The 25,111-nt window shown below is 37.3% G+C and overlaps 1 protein-coding gene across 6 annotated transcripts in view; it reads left to right on the top strand.

The window, feature by feature from the left end:
- The window catches only part of PDE5A (phosphodiesterase 5A), a 134,127-nt gene that overhangs the window by 1,051 nt on the left and 107,965 nt on the right, over nt 1–25,111 (top strand). For 5 of the 6 annotated variants that reach the window (XM_009448203.5, XM_016952124.4, XM_063808996.1 and 2 more), the window contains exon 2: nt 20,604–21,192. In XM_009448203.5, the coding sequence (XP_009446478.1) occupies nt 20,604–21,192 (589 nt within the window). Of the gene's footprint in view, nt 1–443; nt 740–20,603; nt 21,193–25,111 lie in introns of those variants that run through there. The other variant, XM_001150967.7, reaches the window with a different exon arrangement.

Here is a 25,111-nt window from a genome sequence, read left to right as displayed (position 1 = left end):
AGAGGGGTTTGCGGCGTGCACACAAAGGGCGCAGGGGAGGCGCCGCCTGGAGCGGACCCCAAGGGGCAGCGCAGACCCCAGAGGCCAGCTCTTTCTGGTCCAGAGCCAAGCGCCGGGGCGGCCCTTGCGGAGGGCGGGGAGGAGGGAGCCTGTCCTTTTGGAGGCGGCTGCGCAGCGGGCAGTCGGGGCGCTCGTGGGAAACGCTCGCGGGAGAGTTGGGGAGGAATTGAGACTGGGAGCAGAGGGACAAGAAGAGTGGAGCAGAGAGTGCTTGGCGGGCTGGTGCCCCGAAGCCTGAGGAATTGATGCATAGTCGGGGTGCGTGGACTCCAGGACGCGCCCCTTTGCAGAAAGAGTCCGTGCCCCGCTGCCGCCTGCTCTGGGCAGCGGCCGTCGGGCAGCGGGTGCTGGCCGTCTTGGCCGGGAGGGTGACACACGCCCGGCAGTGATGGTCGAGGAGCCCGCCCGGGTTCGACGCCCGGGTCCCACTCGCCGGCGCGCGGCCGCGGCTCTGCCGGTCGCTCCCCGCCAGGGGGCGGCGCAGCGCGGGGCGAGCGGGAGGCGACGGGCGGCGGCGCGGAGGCCGGGGCCGTGAGGGAGCTGGTTCCGAGTCGCCGACCTCACCTCACCTCACCTGCGCGCGTTGTTGCCCCTACGGAGCCTCCTGGAGCCCAGGATCGGCGGAGTTCGAAAACGAACTTCCCACGTTTGCTATGTTGCCCTTTGGAGACAAAACAAGGTACTTCCTTCAGCATCCCCCTACGTCCCTTCCCACTTTTTCCGGGGGCGCGGCGGGTCTCGGGTGCTGGGTGGTGGCGCCCCGGTGGCACCAGTGGGACGATGTATCATTGAAAATTGACTGTATAACTTTTGTTGTTGTTGTTATTCTTTGCTCTCTTGCAGATGTATTAATAAGGGTCTTAAATTGGGCCCTTTTTAATCTTGTTTTGTTTTGTTTTTTTCCTAAGGAACATCCAGAGTTGGTGTCAATTTAGTCACTTTCAGGGTTTTTTGACAGAGGGGAAGGCTCCGGGATTAATCTTTTCTCTTTAATAACCCAGCCCTTCTTTTAAAATCGTCTTCCCCCGCTTTCACCTTCTTCCTTCAAAATCCTAAATCTTGAGCGCCCAGAGGATAGCCCTGAAAGGGCACTTTTTTGCGAGTTTAGCATGAGACACTAAGGCCATAGAGGTCTAGAATGATCGGTTGCTGTCGACTAACAGTTTTCAGGGGTCACCTGCCCCTCTGAGGCCATCTGCACCCACTTTCCTTTCACTCTGCGCATTCCCAGCCTTCTGCTCTCCTTGAATTACAGCGCATAGAATGATCAGGGGCCAGAGAACCAGGCCGATTTTTAAAAGTATGTATTGGACCTGTTCTTTAGGCAGATTATAAACAGTTTAAAGAAAAAAAGTTATTGTTTAATAAATCAGCATAAATGTCCTTTCTTCGTTCCCTATTTTTCTTTTAAAGATGTAAACTAGGGATGGCTTGTTGGTCGTTTTTGACTAGTCATAGATAAGAATACTGCATTTTCAGAACCTACCAACACTTTGAAAGTGTAGCAACATTTTAATGGAAAATAAATGGAAAGAGCTGAGTTACATTTCTTTTCCCATTACTTTTTCTCCCAAGCAGCATAGGATCAAAATCCTATTTCTCAAATTTACCATGCTCACTGTAAAATTTAGATCATCTGAGGCTCTAAAAAAACTTTTAAAAAATTTTCGGTTAGAGTTTTAAAATTACAGTTGATGTTGGCAACAGGCTGAACACTTTCTGTGATATATATATATGTATGTGTGTATACATATTCTTAAGAGGTTATGTTGAGTGTAAGTTGGAAAATGAAAGTGTAAAATATTTAATAGTGCAGGTCCTCAATTTTAAGAGCTATAATAAAGTGCTGAGAGTTGTCAGAGTAAAGAATATAACCTAAGAATTTGTGTGTAGCCAGAGGTCTTTCATGAAACAATATTCCAATTTGGTTTTATATTTGGTGGCATTAACAGGAGACTTAAAATGTGAATAAGAGGATGGACATTTGTTGATTATAAAAATGCAAACCACTAACCCCAGTGTGGTTCACATTTTGTGGTAAAAACTTATTGCATACGTTTTAACTTTACAGCTAAGGATTTTTTTTTTTAAAGTAGGAGCTCACATTACTTTGCTTTTCCCCTCTTTTTACACTTTGTAAGTGTAAAATGAATATTGTATGTGATTCAGGAAACCATGAAACAAAATAGTTCTGTAGATGCATGCGGCATGTTTTAAGATTTAAAATATATTTATATTCACCCAGATCGTCCATCTGCACCAGTAATCAGGCTTGCTGATAAAAACAATTTCTGCATTATTGTTGTCATTCAACATTCATGCATGATTTTCCATCCTTTTCTCAGACTAAATGATCTACACTCAATGGTAGTTATTGAACATCAAGGTTCTGGCATTCCTAAATTCTCAAACACCTGTGAATTTGGGTTGACCTTGAAAGCATTTATGCCATTATATTACATTGTTTACTATCACTGTCTTCAAGTAGAGAGCTACACATCTTATTAAAAGCTATAGGTTGGGCCTGGCACGGTGGCTCATGCCTGTAATCCCAGCACTTTGGGAGGCCGAGGCGGGCAGATCACGACGTCAGGAGTTCAAGACCAGCCTGACTGACCAACATGGTGAAACCCCGTCTCTACTAAAAATACAAAAATTAGCCAGGCATGGCGCGCGCCTGTAATCCCAGCTATAAGGAGAATCGCTTGAACCCGGGAGGCAGAGGTTGCAGTGAGCCAAGATTGCTCCACTACACTCCAGCCTGGGCAACAGAGTGAGACTCCATCTCAAAAAAAAAAAAAAAAAAAGCTATAACTTGGAGCTTTTTAGTTATCACAACCTGTTTATGTCCATTTGAAGGTGTCAATTGAATGATTCAGAACATAGTCTGTTGGCATAAAAATTAATTTGAGGCCAATAAATCACATCTGGAAAACTCCCAGGTCACTATTGTAGACAATTTGCAGTCCTGAAGGCCTCAGCTACTGTGTTAATTGAGGGCTTTAATGCATATGCCTTTTACAACTGAAGCTTTCCTGGTGCTAATGCTGCTTAACAGCTGTTGTTATTCTTGACAGCATATTAGAATAAAGTTACCTTTCATTAATTACTAATCAGCTCTGTGATTGTGGGTGATGTTTTAGGTCATTTAATATTGTTAAGGATGACATGATTGACTTTATTGCTTTGTTTTGTACAGGCAAAAGCTCGAGAATATTTGGCATATACTGGAAATAAGAGATATTAAGTGAGGGCAAGTTTTTATGACAGCTTGGATCAAAGTCCAGAAACAGACGTTTTACACTCCCATATAGCTTTCTATGATAGACTTTATTTGATACTGCAAAGCTGTGCTGAATTAATTGAGGTTCCTGGTCCTGTGTTTGGAATTCCGTCCTTCATTTTTTTTACTTGTAATTCTTCTCTCACTTCTAAAAGCTGTAGCATTTTTATTGCACGGTATTTACAATACAATCAGATTATGTATATAAATATTGCTACGTATTTTTTTAAATTATTGTTTCTATAATTATATAGGAATATAAACTTTCCACAATTTTCAGACAAATGAATTGTTAAGCATATTTTGTGAGGCAGTTGTTAGTGTTGATGATAATAAAACCCTCTGAGCATTGACCCAGTCTAACTTTGATATTGTTTATAGTATTTTTATAATGGTAATTCTGGTGCAATAATGGCCTTTTTTTCTTATGTTGTTCATAACCAGGGTCCATATAACCAGCTCTAAGCTGCTTTTAGTGTCCTTGAAGCACTCTTCTGGATTGCATTCTTCCTGCCTGGAGAAATCCATAGGAGCCCCTGAAATAATGTTTCTCATTGCTCTTCTATCTCTAGTGTTTTCAAAGTTTCAAATTCAGACCCATGTTAGAGCCTAAACTACATGATTCCTAAAAATGTGGTAGAATTAATGCAATGGCAATTAGTGTAGATGGATATCTTTAAATAAATCGATTTGCTTAGTATAACACAAACTTAAATAGGCTTGTGGTATCATTCAGTAGTTTTTTTTCAGTCTGTCATCTGATGATCTGTAGAAATTGTCAATATTTTCACACATTTATGTCCTCAGCACCTCAAGATGAGGAAATTTTTAGTATTTTGATTATGCTATGCAACAAAATTTCCTTTTTAAATTATTCTGCTTAAATAAATGATTTGACTCTGGTCTCAAGTATTATTTCTTTTGAAATATTTGGAATTCTGTTCAGGTTGTATAGGTAAAGCTTGTAGCTTCGCCCTTATCTGATTATAGGGAGTGTGTCCTACTTTGAGGCACCCCTTCCTCTAGATTTGAAAATACAAATTAACTTAGAAGTTAAACCTATAATTGCTGTGTCAAGCTATATTTGTTCTTTGTTCCAACAGCCAATTGTGGGATAAAAACCTCTTCCTAGGATAAAAAACCTTTAGTAAGGACTGTAGGACAATTAAATAAATCAATGAGTTGATTGATAGTGAAGGGTTGAAAAATGACTAATTTGTGAATTTAGGATGCAGACTAGTTACTGACTTTGCAGGACTTCCTATGAAATTAGTTTAGCTGCATAGATGTAGATTCAGTTGGCCACTATTACAGCTGGTGAATGTGGCTTGGAAATATCTATTATACCAGGTTCTCAGGGAAAAGTGCCTGTGAGCCACATACCTAGGAATAAAAATTGAAGAAAGTCTTTCCATATGAGTCATTCATTTGATATTTAGCTCTGTAATCTTATTTACTGACTTGATATTCTCGTTTTAAATTACTTTTTTTTTTTTTGCAATGTAAGTGCTTAATTCATTTTCTCTGAGTGGTAGGAATTTATATTTTTTGCCAACCAAATGTTTAAGGTAGGTAAAGCAAACTGAGTATTAAGTTTATAAGAATCATTTTGATAAAAATTCTAAAAATGTTTTAAAGCTTTTTTTTCTTTCTTTTTTTTTTTTTTTCGAGACGGAGTATTGCTCTGTCACCCAGGCTGGAGTGCAGTGGCGCAATCTCGGCTCATTGCAAGCCGAGTTTACGCCATTCTCCTGCCTCAGACTCCCGAGTAGCTGGGACCACAGGTGCCCACCACCACACCCAGCTAATTTTTTATATTTTTAGTAGAGACGGGGTTTCACCATGTTAGCCAGGATGGTCTCGATCTCCTGACCTCGTGGTCCACCCACCTCGGCCTCTCAAAGTGCTGGGATTACAGGCGTGAGCCACCGCACCTGGCCTTTAAAGCTTTTAAAGATATATTTTCTCTGGTTTTTAGTTTGCAGTGAAAATGCTTTTAAATGTCTTATGTACCATTGTTAGATTTTTTAATCTTCAGGAGAGGGGAGACTTTTCCCTTGATTCTGAATTATAAAGTAAGATTAACTTTTTGCAAATTTTCTTCTCTGAATAATTGTATTTTACCTAAAATCGGGAGAGAAAGGATCACCATTTGATATCATGTTCATAGTGATAATTATAAAAAATAACAATTATCTTCTCTACTTTTAGTTGAATACCTATACTGAAAATATACAAAGAGAAAAGACCCTGACCTTCTGAGCTGATGAAATAATTAAAACACACACACAGGATCACTGAAATTTAGAGTTAGTAGGGATCATATAATCTCATTTTTCTTTTCTTTTTTTTTTTTTTGAGATGGAGTCTCGCTCTGTCGCCCAGGCTGGAGTGCAGTGGCGTGATCTCGGCTCACCGCAAGCTCCGCTTCCCGGGTTCAGGCCATTCTCTTGCCTCAGCCTCCTGAGTAGCTGGGACTACAGGCGCCCACCACCATGCCTGGCTAATGTTTTGTATTTTTTTTTATTGGAGATGGAGTTTCACCTTGTTGGCCAGGATGGTCTCGATCTCCTGACTTGGTGATCCACCCGCCTTGGCCTCCCAAAGTGCTGGGATTACAGGCGTGAGCCACCGCGCCCGGCCAATCTCATTTTTCAAACTTAAGTAATGTACTCCTATTAAAGAAAGACATTCTTTTTGATTTACAATATATTAGAAAGCTTTTGGTTGCAAGTGACAGAAACTCAACTTGAACCCATACAGAATTGACTCACATAATTTTAATTGCTTGCGGGATTGGGTTAGCTGTGAATTTAGCTAATCAAATAATCTTGCCAAAATTCTGTCTGTCTCTGTGTCTATCTAACTATCTATCTGTCTGTCTATCTATCTATGTATCTACCTATCTCTATTTATCTTTTCATCTATCTACTCTGTTTACCTGCCCTTCCTTGCATCTATTTATCTGTCCATGTATCCATTTGTTCGTGTATTCATCTATCCATGTATCTTTTGGCCCTGTGCTGTGTTGGCTTTATTTTCTTGCATGCTTTCTTCATGTGCTGAGAGTTTCTACTTGTTAACTGTATGTGGGTCTTAAACTTCTGATATTAGAGAGGTGCCTTCTTATCCATATCAGTCTTCCCCAGATTACCCTGGTCTCACCTGGGTCACATCCCAACTCTGAACCAATCATTGTATTCGGGAGAGTAGGGTTGTTTGACTGTTTTGTTGGGGCACGTAGCCCATAAGGTGATATATCATTGGGGAGGGTACATTCCCAAAAGAAAGTGATGTGGGCAGACCCAGAAGTTCTAGATGTCTACCATACCTAGTGTTGACTTCCTTTTATTTTAATGTTAGTGAAGTGTGGAATTCTTAGAAGTAGAATAAATAAAAGCAGATATAATTTAATCATAGTTACAACATTTATGCAACTGTAATGCCAAAATACATTCTCAGTTAATTACGAACAAAATGATAAGACCACAGCCAAATGCAGATTTACAGCATTCATTAAAACACTCTTGCAAAGTAAATATGATTCTAACTATCTGAAAACCAGTATGGTAAGTCAGCTGGCCTTTGCTACAATTTGGCCTATAATGATTTCACTTCTCCCACTGGGTCTCTCTGAACAATCATGAAACTTATTCCTCTAGCACAGCATACCAGCTTTCATTTTTTACTTGCTATGAAGGCATATATGCATATTAAATTTACGTCTTTTATTTTCTCATTAACACAAATATAAACCTTAGAACTAAAATTGCAGGGCAGTAGTTGGTAATAAGATGGTCTTCCCGGTAACTGAAAGCAATTTCTTTCACTTTCTTTTGTTTTGATTATGATTATTGTGAAAATATAAAATTAGAACATTTTATAGAACTAAGTAAAGATCTTCAAAACATACTTGTTTTGAATTCTGAGGGCTCTCAAACCTCAGATAAATGCCATTGTAGTCCAGTCTCTCCCATATCTAAACTGCAAAGCCAACTGATTTACATGTTTAGTGCATAGATTTGAGTTATTGTTTTCTTTCAGAAGTGGTAGGTTTTCCTTTAAGCAACTTCTTTTATACCATGTGTTGTGAATGCACAGAAAATTACAAAATATTTTGTCCCTTCCAATTCTCAGTCAAATTTGAAGTTAAAATCATATGAAGCAATTCTGCATTTTAAGCTTCTCAGATGTTTTCATAGCTGGAGCAAACTTAGAAATACTAAATAACTTTGGGCAGACTCTTCATTTCCTTACCATGCCAGACCCAAGCGAACTACTCACTGTAACATCAGAGTAGAGGTTATTGGAGGATATCACTTAGAGGTGTCCAAAATCTCCCGTTTTGTTTAATAATAGTCTGTTAATCTCTTAATCATCTAAATCATTGCTTCTCAAAAGAAGATGTTGGCATTTGGTGGTGACACTTTTTTGTTGTTAGAGGCTGTCTAGTGCATAGCAGGACATTTAACATCCCTGAACTCCAGACACTAAATGCCAGGGCCACCCCCATCCATGTGATGGAAAATCTATTCCCACACATTTCCAAATGCCCCTCAAGGGTTGGCACCACTACTTGATTAGGAGCCACTGTTGTGAACCCTTTGAAATTGATTTCTGTTTATGGTGAAGGGCCCTAGATAGGACAGCCTTAGGCTTCAACCCCAGACCTACTTTTCTAAGAGGAAGACTTTAGGTGCATTATTTACTCTCTCTGTAAAATGGAGATAATGTCATTTACCTCATAGTGTTCATTAGAAAATTAAAGGAAATAATGCATGTTTCCTTATCTTTTTAGTGGTAATTTTCAGTAGTTTACCATTTTACCTTGAGCATCATCAGTGCCTTAAATATAATCACAAACTTTGATAGGCATTTCCTTATCCTGGTAGATGGGAATTAAGTTCTGACAGCATAGTGATTTCATAGACTTTAAATGTCATTTTCATTTTTTAGATGAATTTTATTAATGGTTCGAACAGAAGTTTTTGTGGGATTGTGTAAGGTACTGGAAAGGGAACTGGAATGGGAGCCCAGACCCCCAGATTTTGTTTCCAGCTTTGCTATTAGCTAACTTTGTGACTGGCTCAAGTTAATGAGCCTCAAACTTTAAGGCGGGAGGTGAAAGAGGGTGAATACTCAAGGCGGAGAGATTCATAAGTAAGCTTAAAAATCTCTTTCAGCTGTAAGAGTTCTTTATTCTCACCAGGAGAGCCGAGTATCAGTTTCTCAGATTGAATAGTTTCATTCTTTTAAGTATTTTTCCAAATTTGAGTAGTGGATCCAGGTCAAATTATGCAAACAACGTAACTGAAACTGTATAAAATAAGGATCCAAGAGCAGGAAAAGTAGCCAACATGATTTTTTATGTGAGTTATTTTGTGTTTTCCCTAATTTTAGCAGATTTCCATATAAGTTATCAATCATACTTTCCAGTCAGAAAATTTAGTATACGCTTTGCAATGCTGGTATTAGTGATTAATTCACATGACTAATGAAAAAGGCATTGAAAAGAGAAAAGAGGATGGCATTTTAGTAGCTGACTTATAAACACAAAAATACACCCTGCAAATCTCCCCCAAAAGTTACTGCTCAATGGACTTGCTATATGGACATTTTTGAGGTCCAAGGATTGGTATCACCCTACTTTTAGGATTTACCCAAGTAAGTACCCATGGATAAGAACTAAAACAGCCAATTTAATCCATAAATTACCTATAGCAGAGTGTTAAAGGGTTGTTTTATCAGATATTAAAACTGTGCTCCAGTTTAGAATTATGAAGTATTGCTATGGTGTTCATCATAGGTAATTATTGTATTGTTTTTACATTTGTTGTCAAACAGTTTTAACTTTTATATTTTGGGAAAAAATAGTCCCCAAATCTATAACTTATTTTTGACAAAAAAAAAGTCTCTAAGTAGTACTGAAAAAAACAAATTATATTCTTGCATTTATTTTTTTCAGTTAAATGTTTATCACCTAATCTTAATATAAAATTCAGAAAATTTTGTTATATGTAAGTGTAGATATTAGTCTGAGGAGTCCATTTTTTAAGTTTTAATTTGAAAAAATACATGAAAACAGCCCTCTCTCTCTCTTTTATTTTAATATGAAATACGTCTGTAGAGAAGTTATTGTTTTTAAATTAGGGGCTTAGGAAGAAGCAAGAGCCAACATCTACTTATTCTGCTGTATAAATCCATTAAATAATTTTTCTTTATTTAAAAAAACCAAAAACTTAATCAGTTTAAAAAATATACTCCACTTAATATTCAGTTAACTTAAAAACAATAACTATCATGAATGAAACACTGTGTATCTGACTCCAGCATCATTTCCTTTACTTTTATCATGATCTCCATTTTACAAAGAGAGTAAATAATGTACCTAAGGTCATATTCTTAGAAAGAGGTGATTCTGGGGTTAAAGCCTAAGTCTGTCTCATCTAGGGCCCTTAATCACTGTGCTATACTGAAAGTCAGTGTCAATATTAATGCAAGCAAAGCAAAGGCTCATAGATTTAATGTCATGAGGTTTCTAACTCAGGAAGAGGTTAACATTTTCTTCCACGGCCTCTTTCTGTGGAAGCACATTACTTAATGATGTGCCTAAAGACTGCCCAAGTGAGTTTAGTTTCCATATATAATTTCAGAGTATAAAAATTGGGAAATCTCAAATGACATTTTAAAATAGAGTGGTTGAAAATTTCGGTACTAGGCCATTATAATTATCTTTTTAGCATTAGAACACAAATACCCTAGTACAGTATATTTTCAAAGGATTTTTATCCTTTGATACATTATTTTAGGCCAGAGTGCAAAACGTATTAAACTAGTTGCTCTACGAGTAGGTTTCACCTAGTTATACTTTTAACTCGTGAGGGTTATTATGTTTATATCAAAAGTTTACTTTGCCTTGTCAATTTTTCTTCTCTTTTCCTTACTTTTCTAGAAGCCAAGAAATATTCTATAAACCTTATAAAATATTTTAATTAATTTTCCATTTCAAGACATCTGGAATATTGAATATGTATTTTAAAGCCTTTCTGTCTTTTTCAAGATTCATTTTGTAATGTGAGTGAGCAGTTCCACTTTGGTAGAAAGTAAAGTTATTGCCACAGGGAGACCCTTCGGACACAGACACGTGTGTGCGTGTGTGTGTGTGTGTCCCTTTAGCTAATTATATTTGAAATGCAGTTCCAGGGCTTGCATCCCTCCATCCTGTCAACAAGTTTTGTAGTCCTATTTAATACTTCTAGATAGAGGGCATTTGGAAGAAGCCGTGACTTGTTTAGATTAGTGGAAAATTTCTAAAAACCCAAAACATAAGGTGTAGTTTTCTATCTTGTGATAGGTTTATAACAATCTTGAGTGGAAGCGATAAATTGGAAAGGGGGGAAGGTTTTGATTCTTCCCAGATTATATGCCATACAGTTACATTTCATTTTTTTCAATGAATATTATTAATCAATTTATAAACTTTTTAGAGATTATGAGATGAAGTGTACCCAATATGCAATACAAATCTATTTAAATATCCATAAAAATGTATTACAATACTAACTTGGCACTATTTAATTTAATCGTTAACTTAATTGAGTCCATCATTTTAAGAGTGCCACACTTTTCATTTAGTTACAAAATATGAGCACATAGTATGTGTAAAATGAAATAGCATTGTATTTTTGCCGTGTGTAATTTTGATAAAATAAACTCTTTGTTAAAACTATTGTAAAAGTTGATAACCATTCACCTTCTAAGCTTCCTAACCTCCAGAATTCCTTTTTTTTTTTTTTATCATTCACAAATGAATTTGTTCATCCCTTTGTATTACTAAAGACACAAAATGTCTGTCAACTTTCGCCTTTTCCTGCAGCAGCTGCTGCAACCAGGGTAGTGCACATGCTCATTAGTTTTGCTGGGTGCTCTACTCACACAATAACATCATCCTCTTGATGGGTGCGGTGCTGTTAGCTTCATGAAATCAAAATGTGTTAAACATTATGCTTAATGACACTGATTTTTATATTAAATCATTATTTTATAAGCAGTTTGAGCTGCAAGAGTCTTCTGTAAAGTAGAATATCTGGATAATAAACTTCTGATTTGATTCATTGTGTAGAAAGTTTCGAGAGTAAGATTTGAGTCACATTTATGACAAGAGCTCAAAAGGTTTTAGGCAACTTCCATTTGGTTTTATTTCCTACCATCTAATTAATATGAATTTTGGGGTTCTTTGCTTGCTCAGTATGGAAAAGGATATCTTCGTGAGCCTTAAGTATCATCTGTGGAATATGCAAGTTTGAAACAACAGGTTGTGTTGACATTAGTGTTACCTGAAAGGAATAACTTCCAACAGTGATTTTGGGGTGCCCACCAGGGTTTCTTCATATCTCAGGATGTGTTGTAAAAGTTTAAAAGCAAAACTAAATTCACTCTTGTTAAAAGGGTATGTAATACAACTCATTTATGGGTAATAATTTTTTGTGTAATAAAATATGTAGGAAATAAGTGATTGGAGGATAATAAAAGATTTTGGTGAGAAGAGAGGAAGATATGGATGTGATGTAAAACTCAGGCTCTTATCATTGACTATAAATTATTGGCTTCAATGTTCATTGCATTTTCCATGGCTGTGGCTTTCTTTGAAGTGTGGAGGGCCTGTTGTCTTTCATTAATAGCTTTGTAAAAGTTAAATCAACTGGAAGACTTCAAGAGGGCAGCTAGGCTTTCTTCTGATTGCTTCCAGGTTTGCAGGGCAGTTAGCAAAGATACACTTATACATGAAAGTGGAGAGTCTAGATTATTAGTACTTGTGGTAAAAGCTACAGATACTTCAATGGAATTTGTTTCTGTTTTGTTGTTTTTGCTCAGATGGCTATGATGTAATTTAAACTGTTCTCTTTTTTTTTCTTTTTTTTTTTAAACTTAGTAGGATTCTGACAAGAATGCCATTCTGAAGTATTTGCTTTGGCCAAGGACTTTTGAGTGTTCATGGTGCATGTTGCTGGCCTATATCCAAACCCAGTTAGGGCCCCTCAACCTGTGGGCTTGTATCACCAAAAACAACCTTTTTACTCTCATCCTTTTTCTGATTCTCTTGGCTGACCTTTTTGAGGAAATAACAGCCATTGCTCCTTAACCCAGCCCTTTGTCTTCGTTGGAATGAGTACTAAGGGTGTAAGAGATAGCAAATTCTTAGATATGTTGAAGAGATCTTGAAATGCTTCCATGTGCATTTTCTAATTTGACTCACACATCAACCCTGTGCAGTGAGTGAGGGAGCCAGAAGACTTTTCCCCTATTTAAAAATGAGGAAGTTGAAGGGCAAAAAGAAGTTAAGTTGACAGACCCAAGGACCACTTCTTGTCCTATTCATACTGCAAACTGTGGTGGGGAGTCTTAATAGCCTGTTAATACAGCAGCCCATTTTTACCGCTGAAGATCTCAAACTCCAGTGAAAATGAACTCCAGAGAAGTTGTAATTGTTTTAGCATCAGATCCATGTAGTGTTGTAGCTGGAACTAGAATTATCACCTGATTGTTAGTCTAATATTCCTGACTTTATACTCTGCTGAAGACAGTCAGCACCTTACACTTCATAAAAGGCCAGAACTGGTGCTATTTTTCTTGTTTTATCAGGGATAAAATGGAAACTCAGGGGAAGAAAATTGCTTAGTGCTAGTCACACATCCTATTAGTAACAAATGCTGAGATTAGAACCCAGGACTCATGGCTGAAAGTGCAGCCTCTCAATGCTGTGCAATCCCAAGAATTTTTGTCAATTAGCAAATCTCCCTTTTATAAGTAGTTTGCAGTTTGTTTTGTCCCTATGCAATACATTATGTGGGATGGTTTTAGAGCAAAATGAATGAACTTGATTTAAGGAGATATTTTATGCTCTAGTTTTACTGCAAGTTATGAATCCAAGTGCTTTCAAAAGGTTCAATTATCATACACAGGATTACTTTGTGGTAGTCCTTTGTGCGCTCTCAATGATAAAATGAGCGATTTGATAGCCTGGAACTTACTAGTATGCTGCATAGAACCTGCCTTCTCTTTGTCGCCTATCCGCCAACAATTTCAGTTAGGAAAAGCTATGTAGAATGACTGGAGTGGCCAGATCAAATACAGGACACCCAGTTCATCTTGAATTTCAGATACTACTTATACTGAAAACTTATTCATTATTTATCTGAAACTCATTTTTAGCAGGTTGTCTTTTTTATTTGCTAAATCTAGCAACTCTGGGGATGACTTTTTCTCGAACACATTCATTATACTACTTTTCAGTACATTGCTTTAGACTTATAAAATGTGACCTGTTTTCAGAGAAACATAGATATGTTGGAATTTAGTTAGATTTTTTTTTTATGGACACTATCCTTAAGAATCTTTGTTCCCTGAGTCCTTAGAAATAGTGTTTTTACCTTAAGAGAACAATGTGTGGTCCTTTTATGACGTGGAGGTAAAGGATTTCATTTGAACATATGTCGTAAGTCATCTTTCTCTATGCCTTCTCTGCTTGAATTTGATTTTTACTTCTAGATTCAGCTAGATGTTACAGAGTGCCTTCTTCATGGCAAGCACTGATGCTCTGGGAACTTTTATATTCTTAATAGGGTATAGTACCTGGAATAGGAAACCTGGATTTGATTCCTGGTGTTGCCACCAAATAGTAGAATGGGTGTGGTTCAGACATTTAATTAGCTTCATATTTTAGAAAGTAGGACCATTAATGCCTGCCTCACCAGGTTTAAATAAAATTATGGTTTTTTTTTCAATAGCACTAATGTGAATATTTTTCAAAACCCCCTAGAATTAATAAAGGGAAAGGAAAATAGAGATCCTATCCTAGACCATCGAAGTGATTACCCAGTCAGAACTACTGCTGAGGTTTCTGGATTTCCATCCGTTGCTTTCTACTTTTATATTGGACATGTTCACAATCATCTTTTCCGTTACTTATTTGTGTACATTTACCTAACTTCATATGCCAGGAACATCCAATATGTATATAACTTCTGAACACAATATAAACTTTTAAGTTTGAAAGGAAAGATCATGATAATTTTTCTGGAGTTGCTCATTATTCTGTCCCTGGTGCCCAATATAGTACCTTGTGGAAATCTCTGTCTTATGGGAATAATTCATTCCAGAAAAAAAAAGACAATTAAAGTTAATTCTATCAAAATAGAAAAAAGTTCATGAGAAGGTTTTGATTGGAGCTTTATCTTGAAAAATAGAACCACAGATTATGAAAATAAGTTTATGTTTGAGCTATTAATAATAAAATTGAGATTGTAATGACACTCTGCTAATTCTTAGGATGAAACTCTGCTAACTCTGTTAAATAAATTGTAACAGAGTGTAGCCATAAACAATTATCTTCGGTTCATGTTTGGCTTTTGCAGCAGGGTCATAAAGATAATTTTCTCCCTAAACTAGTTTTTTGAATTAATATTTGAAGACTTCATCAGCTTTGCCCAAGGGGCTTTCTTAATTCAGAATATAATTATTTGACTAATATTCTCTTTGTGAGTTTCTGCTATGTCATTATCCTTATTGATTGTTTCTTCAGTTGTTAACTGGTCTTTAATTGGGCATAACTCTTAATTGTCAGTGGCTTTGTGTAATATTAGAAGGATTCTCCAACATCACTTTAATCTATGTCTAGAAAATCTATATTGTCTTAGTCCATGCTGGCTGCTATAACAAATAGCTTAGACTGGATAATTTATAAACACAAATTTGTTGCTCACAGTTTCAGATGCTGGGAAGTCCAAGATCAAGGCACCAGCAGATTCTGGTGGAGGCTTCTTCCTCATAGATGTCAACTTTTATGTGTCCTCACAGAAGGGCAAAAGGAGTTAACAAGCTCCCATAGGCCCCTTATAAGGGCCCTCTATTAGGTTGTTCTTCCATTGATTTAAAGAAATACCCAAGGCTGGGTAATTTATAAAGAAAAGAGGTTTAATTGGCTTATGGTTCTGCAGGCTTTACAGGAAGCATGGTGTTGGCATCTGCCCAGCTTCTGGGGAGGCCTCAGGAAGCTTTCAATCATATGGAAAGTGAAGTGGAAACCTGCATATCATATGGTGAGAAAGTTATAGCAAGAGCAGGAGCAAGAATGAGAACAAGGATGGGATGGTGGGAGGTACTATGTACTTTTAAACAAACAACTTTTAAACAAGGCCATGAACTCACTCATCATGAAGGGGATGGTGTGAAGCCATTCATGAGGGATCTGCCCCCATAATCCAATTACCTCTCACTAAGCCCCACCTTCAACACTGGGGATTACATTTCAACATGAGATTTTGAGGGGACATCCAAACTACATCAGGCACTAATCCTATTTATGGGGGCAGAGCCCTCCCAAAGGCCCCACCTCCTAATACTATCACCTTCGGGGTTAGGGTTCAAGAGATGAATTTTGTAGGGACATACATTTTAGACCATAGCATATGTCTTATATAAGAATTTTAATTTCAATTTGCAGGTGATTTGTATTTGCATACAGACTGAAGTATTTTTTAAAAATCAGCGGAGTATAGATATTAGTCTTAAGGGCAAAGGCCCACTTCATTTGGCCATATAGATTGTGCACTGCAGAACTCCAAGGAATGCTCAAAGGGAAAGATGTGTGAGAAATGATTTAATTTTATTTGTGGTTGGTTCATCAGTGATTTTGATGTTATGATAACATATGTTTTCCTCTGCAAGCATGTAATTACAGGGACTCAGATAATCAACAATGTAGTCATGAGAACTCTCTTTCCCTACCACTGGTGGTTAATACAGATTGTTGATTGACTGACTGAATATGCTACATCTGCTTTTCCTATGTCATTTAATGTTGAGTTAATGTCTCTAAGAAAATATCCATAAGCAACATTTATGAGACAAATAGAGTAATCACAAACACATAATGTAGAACTTTTAGGCACTGGCTCTGCTTGAGACATATGCTGCACCAGGCACTGCAAGTATACAAGCATAAATTAGTCATGGTCAGTTGTGAGACTTACACATCCAAGGGGTGATGAACAGTAATCGCTAAAACACAATGTTGATTTTCTGTAATAAACACACCAGCATTTAGATATTCAAAAGACTGTTGTACCTTTTGATGCTTCAGGAGGCTTCATTTATTTATTCATTTACTTCAAGAAATATTTTGAGGACCTACTACTGTATGTGGTAAGCATTAATCTAAGTACAGGAGATGCAGCAGTGAACACGTAGCACTAATGAAATATCTAGTCAGAGGGGATAGATGATATAACAACAGATTGATAAACAAGAAAAATAGCAGATAGTGAGAATTTAAATTATGTAGGATAAGAACATGATGTGTCAGGACCACTTTAGGTGGAGCAGTCAGAGATGACTTGTTTGAGCAGGGGATGTGGAAGTGGATCAGCCACGTGCCAATGAGGGGAGAGCATCCCAGACAGGGCAGTTAGTGCTTGGTGTGCTTCAGGAGCGCCAAGGATGCTGGCATGGGCGAGAGGAACCTATTTGTAGGGGATTGCAAGAGCTCAGGTTTTATTCTCAGTTCAATGAAAAGCCAAGTAGGGTAGCTAAGATGTTGACATACTTTGCTGAAAATTTACTGTGGCTGCTGTGTGGAGAATGGGATTGCAAGGGGGTAAGTATAGGATCAGAGAGATTAATTAGGGGACTATGGCAACAATCCAACTGAGAGATAGTGGGGTTTGGACCAGGGTGGTAGTAATGGAGATAGAAATAAGCAGATTGGGATATAGGATTTTGGAAGTCAGGTTGACAGAACTTGACTGCGCAACTGAATGTGAGAGTTGAAGGAAACAGAAATTTAGAGTAATTCCTACGTGTTTGGTTTGAGTAACTGTGGAGGTGATGGTACTCCATATGTGGGAAAACTGGGGGGAAGTAAGATGAGGCAAGGTGAGATGGGTAGGGTCTTAGGAATTCTGTTTTCACCATTTTAAGTGGTCTAGATATCCACGTGGAGTTGTCAAGTAGGCAGTTTAATTTAAAATTCAAAAGGAGATCTCCATTTCCCGTTGAGAAGATAAGAAATAAGTTGGGGCTAAGTTTTGGGTTTGTGGCTGAAATTGTTAAAATGTCTATTTTTATATTGATTTAACAGTTTAGTAACATGTCCATATTTAAAATCACATCAGATATGTTAACTTAGACATATTGCTTTTTTCCTGTCTTATCTTTTCCAAAACAGTTTTATTTGAAAGCTTCCTATGCACTGTTGGCAGCTTCACATGCATTTTTAGCATCAGTGTCTTTGGCACTATTAGTGCAATTCTGGGGGCTACATAAGCAAATCCCAGAGTGTGTCACCTTCACTTCTAAGGTTTTCAGATACTGAATTATTTTAATTAATGTATGTTGTCTTCACCGGAAATTTTGTCCTAAGTCACAGCATGCATCTATGAAACATTAGGACAATTATATGTTTTTAAAAATCTGTGTAGGTATATGCTTGTGATTTGTACAATACACTTACCTACCACATTGCTTTTGTGCTTCTTCAAATTTGTAATACCTCTTTATTAGAAAGTCAGTCAATTCATAAGGCCAGTGAGGTTGTTTTCCTTTAAATTACTCATTGGATATTTTTAAATTTATTTTTTAATTGACAAGAATTTTATGTATTTAAGGTGTACAGCATGATGCTTTGATGTATGTATACATTGTGGAATGGCTAAGTCAAGCTAGTTTAGATATGCATTGCCTCATACTTATCGTTTTTTGTGGTGAGAACCCTTAAAATCTTCTCTTTCAGCAATTTTTAAATATACAATACATTATTATTAACTATAGTCACCATATTTACAATGGATCTCTTGAACTTATTTCTCCTAAACTTTTTGGAGACTTTTATAACTGTATTCAACTCTTGAAATTATAAGGGGGGTAATATTTTTATCTTTTCATTTTGACCCATTACATTCTAGATGGGGTATCATTTCAGAGTAATGTATATTTAACAAATAATACATCATTGTTCAAAATGAAATAATTAGGGGAACATCCCATAAATGAAAGACTTAGTAAAGACTCAGAAATAAGACAGTGTGTTCTTTTCAAACTCTTTTACATCTTCTGTTTTCACTTAATTAATTCATATCATACATATCAGTACATATAATCATGTTTTAATGTCTGCCTAGTGTTCTCTTGTATAAGTGTGCCATGATGTATTTAGTCAGCCTTCTATTGGTGATGTTAGTTTGCTTCTTATCTGCTATAGCAAACGTACTTACTATATACAGTAAATACCCTTGTATTTCCTTTGCCACATGTGTAAAATCTCTGGAACAAAGGATACATACGTTTAAAATTTGTTAGATATTGCCTATTTTATTTTTTATTTTTTTTTGAGACGGAGTCTCGAACTGTAGCCCAGCCTGGAGTGCAATGGCGCGATCTCAGCTCACTGCAAGCTCAGCCTCCTGGGTTCAGGCCATTCTCCTGCCTCAGCCTCCCAAGTAGCTGGGACTACAGGCGCCCGCCACCAAGCCCGGCTAATTTTTTTTGTATTTTTAGTAGAGACGGGGTTTCAACATGTAGCCAGGATGGTCTCGATTTCCTGACCTCATGATCCGCCCGCCTCGGCCTCCCAAAGTGCTGGGATTACAGGCGTGAGCCACCGCGCCTGGCCGAAGTAATATCAATTGTTACTACAACCAAAAACTTTGGAGAGTGACTACATCCCTATACTATCTCCAAAATAGTACATTGTCAAACTTGTTTATCCTGGACTTTTGTTTGGTATAAACAGTCAATTATGTCATTGTAGATTTGAGATTACATTGCTTTTTGTAGAGGCAAATTATTTGAAATATTCTCAGTTATAGCAAGTTTTTATCTTTTGAAGGTAAGTTTGAGTTTTCTAAAGGGTCATGTCTTATCAGAAGATAGAGAATTAAGTTAGCTGTTACCATAGGTTTTTTTGTTTTTGTTTTATTTGTTCATTTTGGGAGGAGGAGTTAGTGAGAAACAAGGTCTAATTTTTAGATAAAATTAGTATTTTTATTTGGATTATAAATTGTTTCAGAAGTTTGTTTCAAAAGAAGAGTTCCAAAAATGTCTAGAGTAATGACACCATTAATTGGTGTAAGATTACAGCGTTCTAAGGGGAATAATTTGAATTGAACAACATGCTTTGGATTGTGTATGATCTGGTATGTTTGTTTTAAAAAGTCACCTACTGTGATGGCTTTAGCTCAAATGAGTTTCTTTCATAGTAGGGTACATTAAAAACATAAATGCCTTCAGTTTTCTTGGACTGCATTTTTAAACTTAGATAAAGCCTACTTTAAAATAGTCATAGATAATCTAGAAAAATAGATTTTTTTTACCATTATTAAACAAACATTATTGGGATAATATTTACAGAAGTCTGATTTTTCTATACAAGATTAAATTATTTGTCTCTTTCATTAATCCTTCTAAACTTATCTACTTTTGCAATATAGATATAACTATCTAAAATAGGCATAGTAGCAAGCCAAATTTAGACAAATATTTGTTTTAGTTTTCAAATATTTAACTTCAGAACAAGTTATGTGTTTTAAACATCAAATTAATGTGCATATTTATATTTTCCTAAAACTACTGGCAAATTTAGTGTCTTTTACTTTTTAATATAAGCTAATTTTGATAGAAGCAGACTTTATGCTTGGTATGCTGCAATCAGATATATAAAATTATGTATATGGAAGTCAGCCTTTCTTAAGATGTTCATTAAAGCAATTGTCCTCTATTGTTTTCCAAAATAAAATTGTCTTTTTTTTTTTTCTTTTTTTTGAGAGAGTCTCACTTTGTCACCCAGGCTGAAGTGCAGTGGTGCAGTGGTGTGATCATACCTCACTACAGCCTCGAACTCCTGGGCTCAAGCAACCCTCCTGCCTCAGTCTCCCCAGTAATTAGGATCATAGGCACATGCTATCATGCCCAGCTAATTTTTTAATTTTTCCTAGAGACAGGGTCTCACTAGGTTTCCCAGGTTGGTCTCCAACTCTTGGCCTCATGCAGTCCTCCCACCTCAGCCTCCCAAGGTGGTGGAATTACAGGTGTGAATCACTGTGCCTGGCCAAAATCATATGTCTTAAGTAAACCATCTTGTTTTTATTTTCTATAACATATCAAATTATTATCTCATCAGTTTACCATGAGAAGATGTTTAGGAGCTCTCAGGCATAGCACCCTTCCTCTTCAAGTATCTAATGTGTCTGCACGTTCTGTTCTGCAGAGAAATGGTCAATGCATGGTTTGCTGAGAGAGTTCACACCATCCCTGTGTGCAAGGAAGGTATCAGAGGCCACACCGAATCTTGCTCTTGTCCCTTGCAGCAGAGTCCTCGTGCAGATAACAGTGCCCCTGGAACACCAACCAGGAAAATCTCTGCCTCTGAATTTGACCGGCCTCTTAGACCCATTGTTGTCAAGGATTCTGAGGGAACTGTGAGCTTCCTCTCTGACTCAGAAAAGAAGGAACAGATGCCTCTAACCCCTCCAAGGTTTGATCATGATGAAGGGGACCAGTGCTCAAGACTCTTGGAATTAGTGAAGGATATTTCTAGTCATTTGGATGTCACAGCCTTATGTCACAAAATTTTCTTGCATATCCATGGACTGATATCTGCTGACCGCTATTCCCTGTTCCTTGTCTGTGAAGACAGCTCCAACGACAAGTTTCTTATCAGCCGCCTCTTTGATGTTGCTGAAGGTTCAACACTGGAAGAAGCTTCAAATAACTGTATCCGCTTAGAATGGAACAAAGGCATTGTGGGACATGTGGCAGCGCTTGGTGAGCCCTTGAACATCAAAGATGCATATGAGGTAAACGGGGAAGCATGAGAGCAGGACCGGTGCTGGGAAGGGTACTATGGCTGGGGCATTGGATAGCAATCATGAATGGTGGGGATATTTGAAACTGAGATGTAATAATTTGCATACTTATTTAAAACTGGAATGTATGCTAAGAATTTTCCCATCTTTAAATGCCAGAGTTTCTTTCCTGGTGGTTCAGTTGAGGATATGAGCCTTAAGGAAATCTCATCTTGTTTTTCTCCTTAATGATAATTTAATATAGCTCATCTCATGGTTATATTCTCCCATCTTTTTATCTGATCACTATACATATCTCCATCTATGTTATCCCCACATGAACCTCTTAGGATTTTACTGAGATTCTAAAATGATAGGTGCAAAAACAAACAAACAAAAAACTCATAGTCTCTTTTCATTCATTCATTCAATTAATCATATTCATTCAAAGTCCCATTGATACCAAAGTCTGGTTTTCTTTCCTTCTATCCTCTCTTTCATTTTTTAAACAGATAAACTTACAGATGTCTTCAAAAAAATGGAAATTTTTGCTCTAAAAGTTTTCAATGGAAAGATTTGTTATTTCTTCTACTTTTGCTATACCTATGCACAAGTCTTTAATTAAGGGCTTAAAGGTTACACTGTAAGATTCTTCAAATTTCCCATTTAAAATAATCCTTTTTATTAATGGAATTTTAGTTTTAAAACCAAGCATCTTAACTGAATGGCACTTTATATGTTTATGAGGTATCTTACAGCATCTTGATAGAACAATTGTTCTAGCTTTCTACTGTGTGGTACACTATAAAGATTCAGTGGTAATTCTGGCTTAGTTCATTTAATTCAGAGAGTCATAGCTGTTTTATTGTGTTCCTGGTGCCTTATAGTGCCTGGCACATAGGGCTTAGTAAATATTGGTTGAATTAAAGTAATAGTACATGCAATAGATAAATAGCATAGAGAGCAGGTCATAACAGATGCCAAGAAAAATGTGACAAGGTTCAGAGAAGCAGGATAGGACATCTAGTGGGAAAGATGGAGAAAATTTCTTTTTTTTTTTTTTGAGATGGAGTCTCACTCTGCTATCCAGGCTGGAGTGCAGTAATGCGATCTCGACTCACTGCAACCTTTGCCTCCCAGATTCAAGTGATTCTCCTGCCTCAGCCTCCCGAGTAGCTGGGATTACAGGTACCCGCCACCACATCTGGCTAATTTTTGTATTTTTAGTAGAGACGGAGTTTCACCATGTTGGCCAGGCTGGTCTTGAACTCCTGACCTCAGATGATCCTCCTGTCTCAGCCTCCCAAAGTGCTGGGATTACAGGCATGAGCCACCATGTCTGGCCAGAGGAAGATTTCTTTGAGGGAGCAATGTCTGGTACAGATCCTGGAAAATTTGAATAAATTGAATAAATTGAGATTTGTGCATGGTGAGATCCAGAGGTAAAGAGAAGTTAGAAGAGATAGGCAAGTAGGACCATGTAAGTGTGTGGATAAGAATCTGGACATGAAGGAGCTGTGGGAGCACAGCCAGGAAATTAGTGAGGTCTTGAATGCCAGGCTGAGGAATATATATTTGGTTTAGAAACATGAGGAGTAACTGAAGATGTTTTGAAAGGGGAACCAGTATGATTTAAATTGTGCTTTGGAAGGATTAATTTTACAGTAGTCATAAAATGAATTAGAGGGGAAAATGCTACAAGTTGGGAGGATAGAAGATTATCTTAATAGTCTAAGTAAGTATGAGGAAGTAAGGACCTTAACAAGGACCTTGGCCTTAAAGATCAAAAGGAGGGAATGGATTTCGGATGAAGAAGTATTAGGTTGGTGCAAAAGTAATTGTCATTACTTTTAATGGCAAAAACCGCGATTACTTTTGCACCAACCTAATAGAATCTGCTGAACTTGGCAGCTAACAGGAGATGCAAGTGAAGGGAAAAGAGGAGTTGAAGATGACCCAGGTTTTGAATCTGGGTAAATGAATAATGGTACTACTAGTGAGTAATACCGAGGGCCGGGATTTGGGGTGTGATACTTCATCTAGGTTAAGTCCTGAAATGTTTTTTCAGAATCCATTCTATATAAGCAATGTGTTCAATTTTGATTCTCTTGGAAAAATTTACTGGTCTTCATAGAGTATCTCTATGACCTCTTTGAGCTCTGTAGTAACTTCACACTGTAGCAGATTCCAAGAGGGGTATTAAGGACACAGCTGAAGGATTGCTGCCAAGTTTGCAGAATCCCCTTCCTGTCTTAAGTGACAGCTGGGTATCCACTTTTCAATGGCACTATGGTCCCAAGAGTACAGTAGGATCATAAATATTCTCCAGCTTTGTTGAGAAAGTCTTTATTTGTCTTCATGGTCCTAAGTGTCTCCAGCCCTGAGAATTCTTCACTTATATGTGTTTTATTTAATCTGCCTACCATCTTCAAAGTTTTGACAATGTATTTTCTGTTTTGCATTTGATAATGATTTAATTCTTGTACTATTGTTTAAAACAGCTAGTGTCCTTGATTTGCACTGCTCCCAGGGTGATGCCTCTTAGCCTGTGGATTTGTCATGTTGCTACTTCACATTTGGTACCCTTGATCTGTATTTATAGTAGCCTTGCAGGAGTTATTTCATGTCCCAAGAATTTCATTAGAACTTGTGGGGGTTGATCTGTGATCTAATTTACATTGTGATCTAATTTATATTGATATTAGCAGTGGAAGTCAGTTGGCTAATGGATAATTCATTACTAAGCACCATCCATAATTTGAATAATTAAAATACTATGTTTTTCGAAAGTAGTCAGGATATGAAAATATATTCTAATGTTTTCTGAGTCCTAGCTCTTTAAACATGCATCTGTAAAAATGACACTGTATGGCAGTATTTCTTAAGCTTATTTGATTGTAGACCACTTTAAAGGATGTAATGTCACTGTGGGAAACCAAGAGAGGTGTCTGTGAAACAGAATAATACTCAGATTGATGCTGAGAATTTTTTTTAAAGTCTCATAAAGTTAATTATAACAAATGACCTATATTTAGTTCACTTTTAAAACTTTGTAACAGAAAATGATATAAAGTGATATAAATTTGAAAAATTCTATAGTTTTATTACTGATAAGAAAACATATTCGTATATTCAAAATACAAGACAGGATCCACTACTCAGACCAGTGATTCTCATGTAGACCCATAAATACCAATGAAAAGATTAGTTGGTAAATGCTACCTGTACATTGATGTTCAGTCACACATGGTCTCATGCATCAGCCCACCATCATGCAACTACCTTCAATGTGCCACACCATGTATGTATGTATGTATGTATGTATGTATGTATGTATGTATGTATGTATTTTAAGCCAGAGTCTCACTGTGTTGCTCAGGTTGGAGTCCTGGATTAGCTGATCCACTCACTTCAACTGCACGAGAAGTGGCTATGGTCCTGAGTAGGTGTAATAGGTCCTGAGTAGGACCACAGGTGCATGCCACTGCAGCCGGCTTGGCACGGCATTTATGAATAACAAGAAGATATTAACACATTTATTAATAAGATATTAACACTTATACTAAGAAGCTATTAATAGTAAGATATATAATCAGAACTACTATATAAATGTGCTTGGTATTTTCCTTTTATAGGAAAACCAGATAACATCCAATAACTACACAGGATTGCCCTGAACCCCATTCCATGTCCTAAGGAAGTCTTAAACCTTCCCATGATTCATATGTCTTAAGGATTTACATTGTCAAAACATCTCTCCTTCTCCCAAGTCAATTAGAGTGCAAAACTCAGACTCATGTCCTGTTTCTACTCCAGGACAGACACTCCATGTGAACCATGATTTCTAGAGAGAAAACTTGGAGGGTCTTAGGGAAGGGTCAAATTGCCACTTATGTGGCCTTGACCATGTAGCTATTATTCCTTCCTTCCC

The sequence above is a fragment of the Pan troglodytes genome, chromosome 3, assembly GCF_028858775.2.
Source record: "Pan troglodytes isolate AG18354 chromosome 3, NHGRI_mPanTro3-v2.0_pri, whole genome shotgun sequence".
In the NCBI taxonomy this organism is placed as follows: Eukaryota; Metazoa; Chordata; class Mammalia; order Primates; family Hominidae; genus Pan; species Pan troglodytes.
This window is presented reverse-complemented; position numbering and strand designations above follow the sequence as displayed.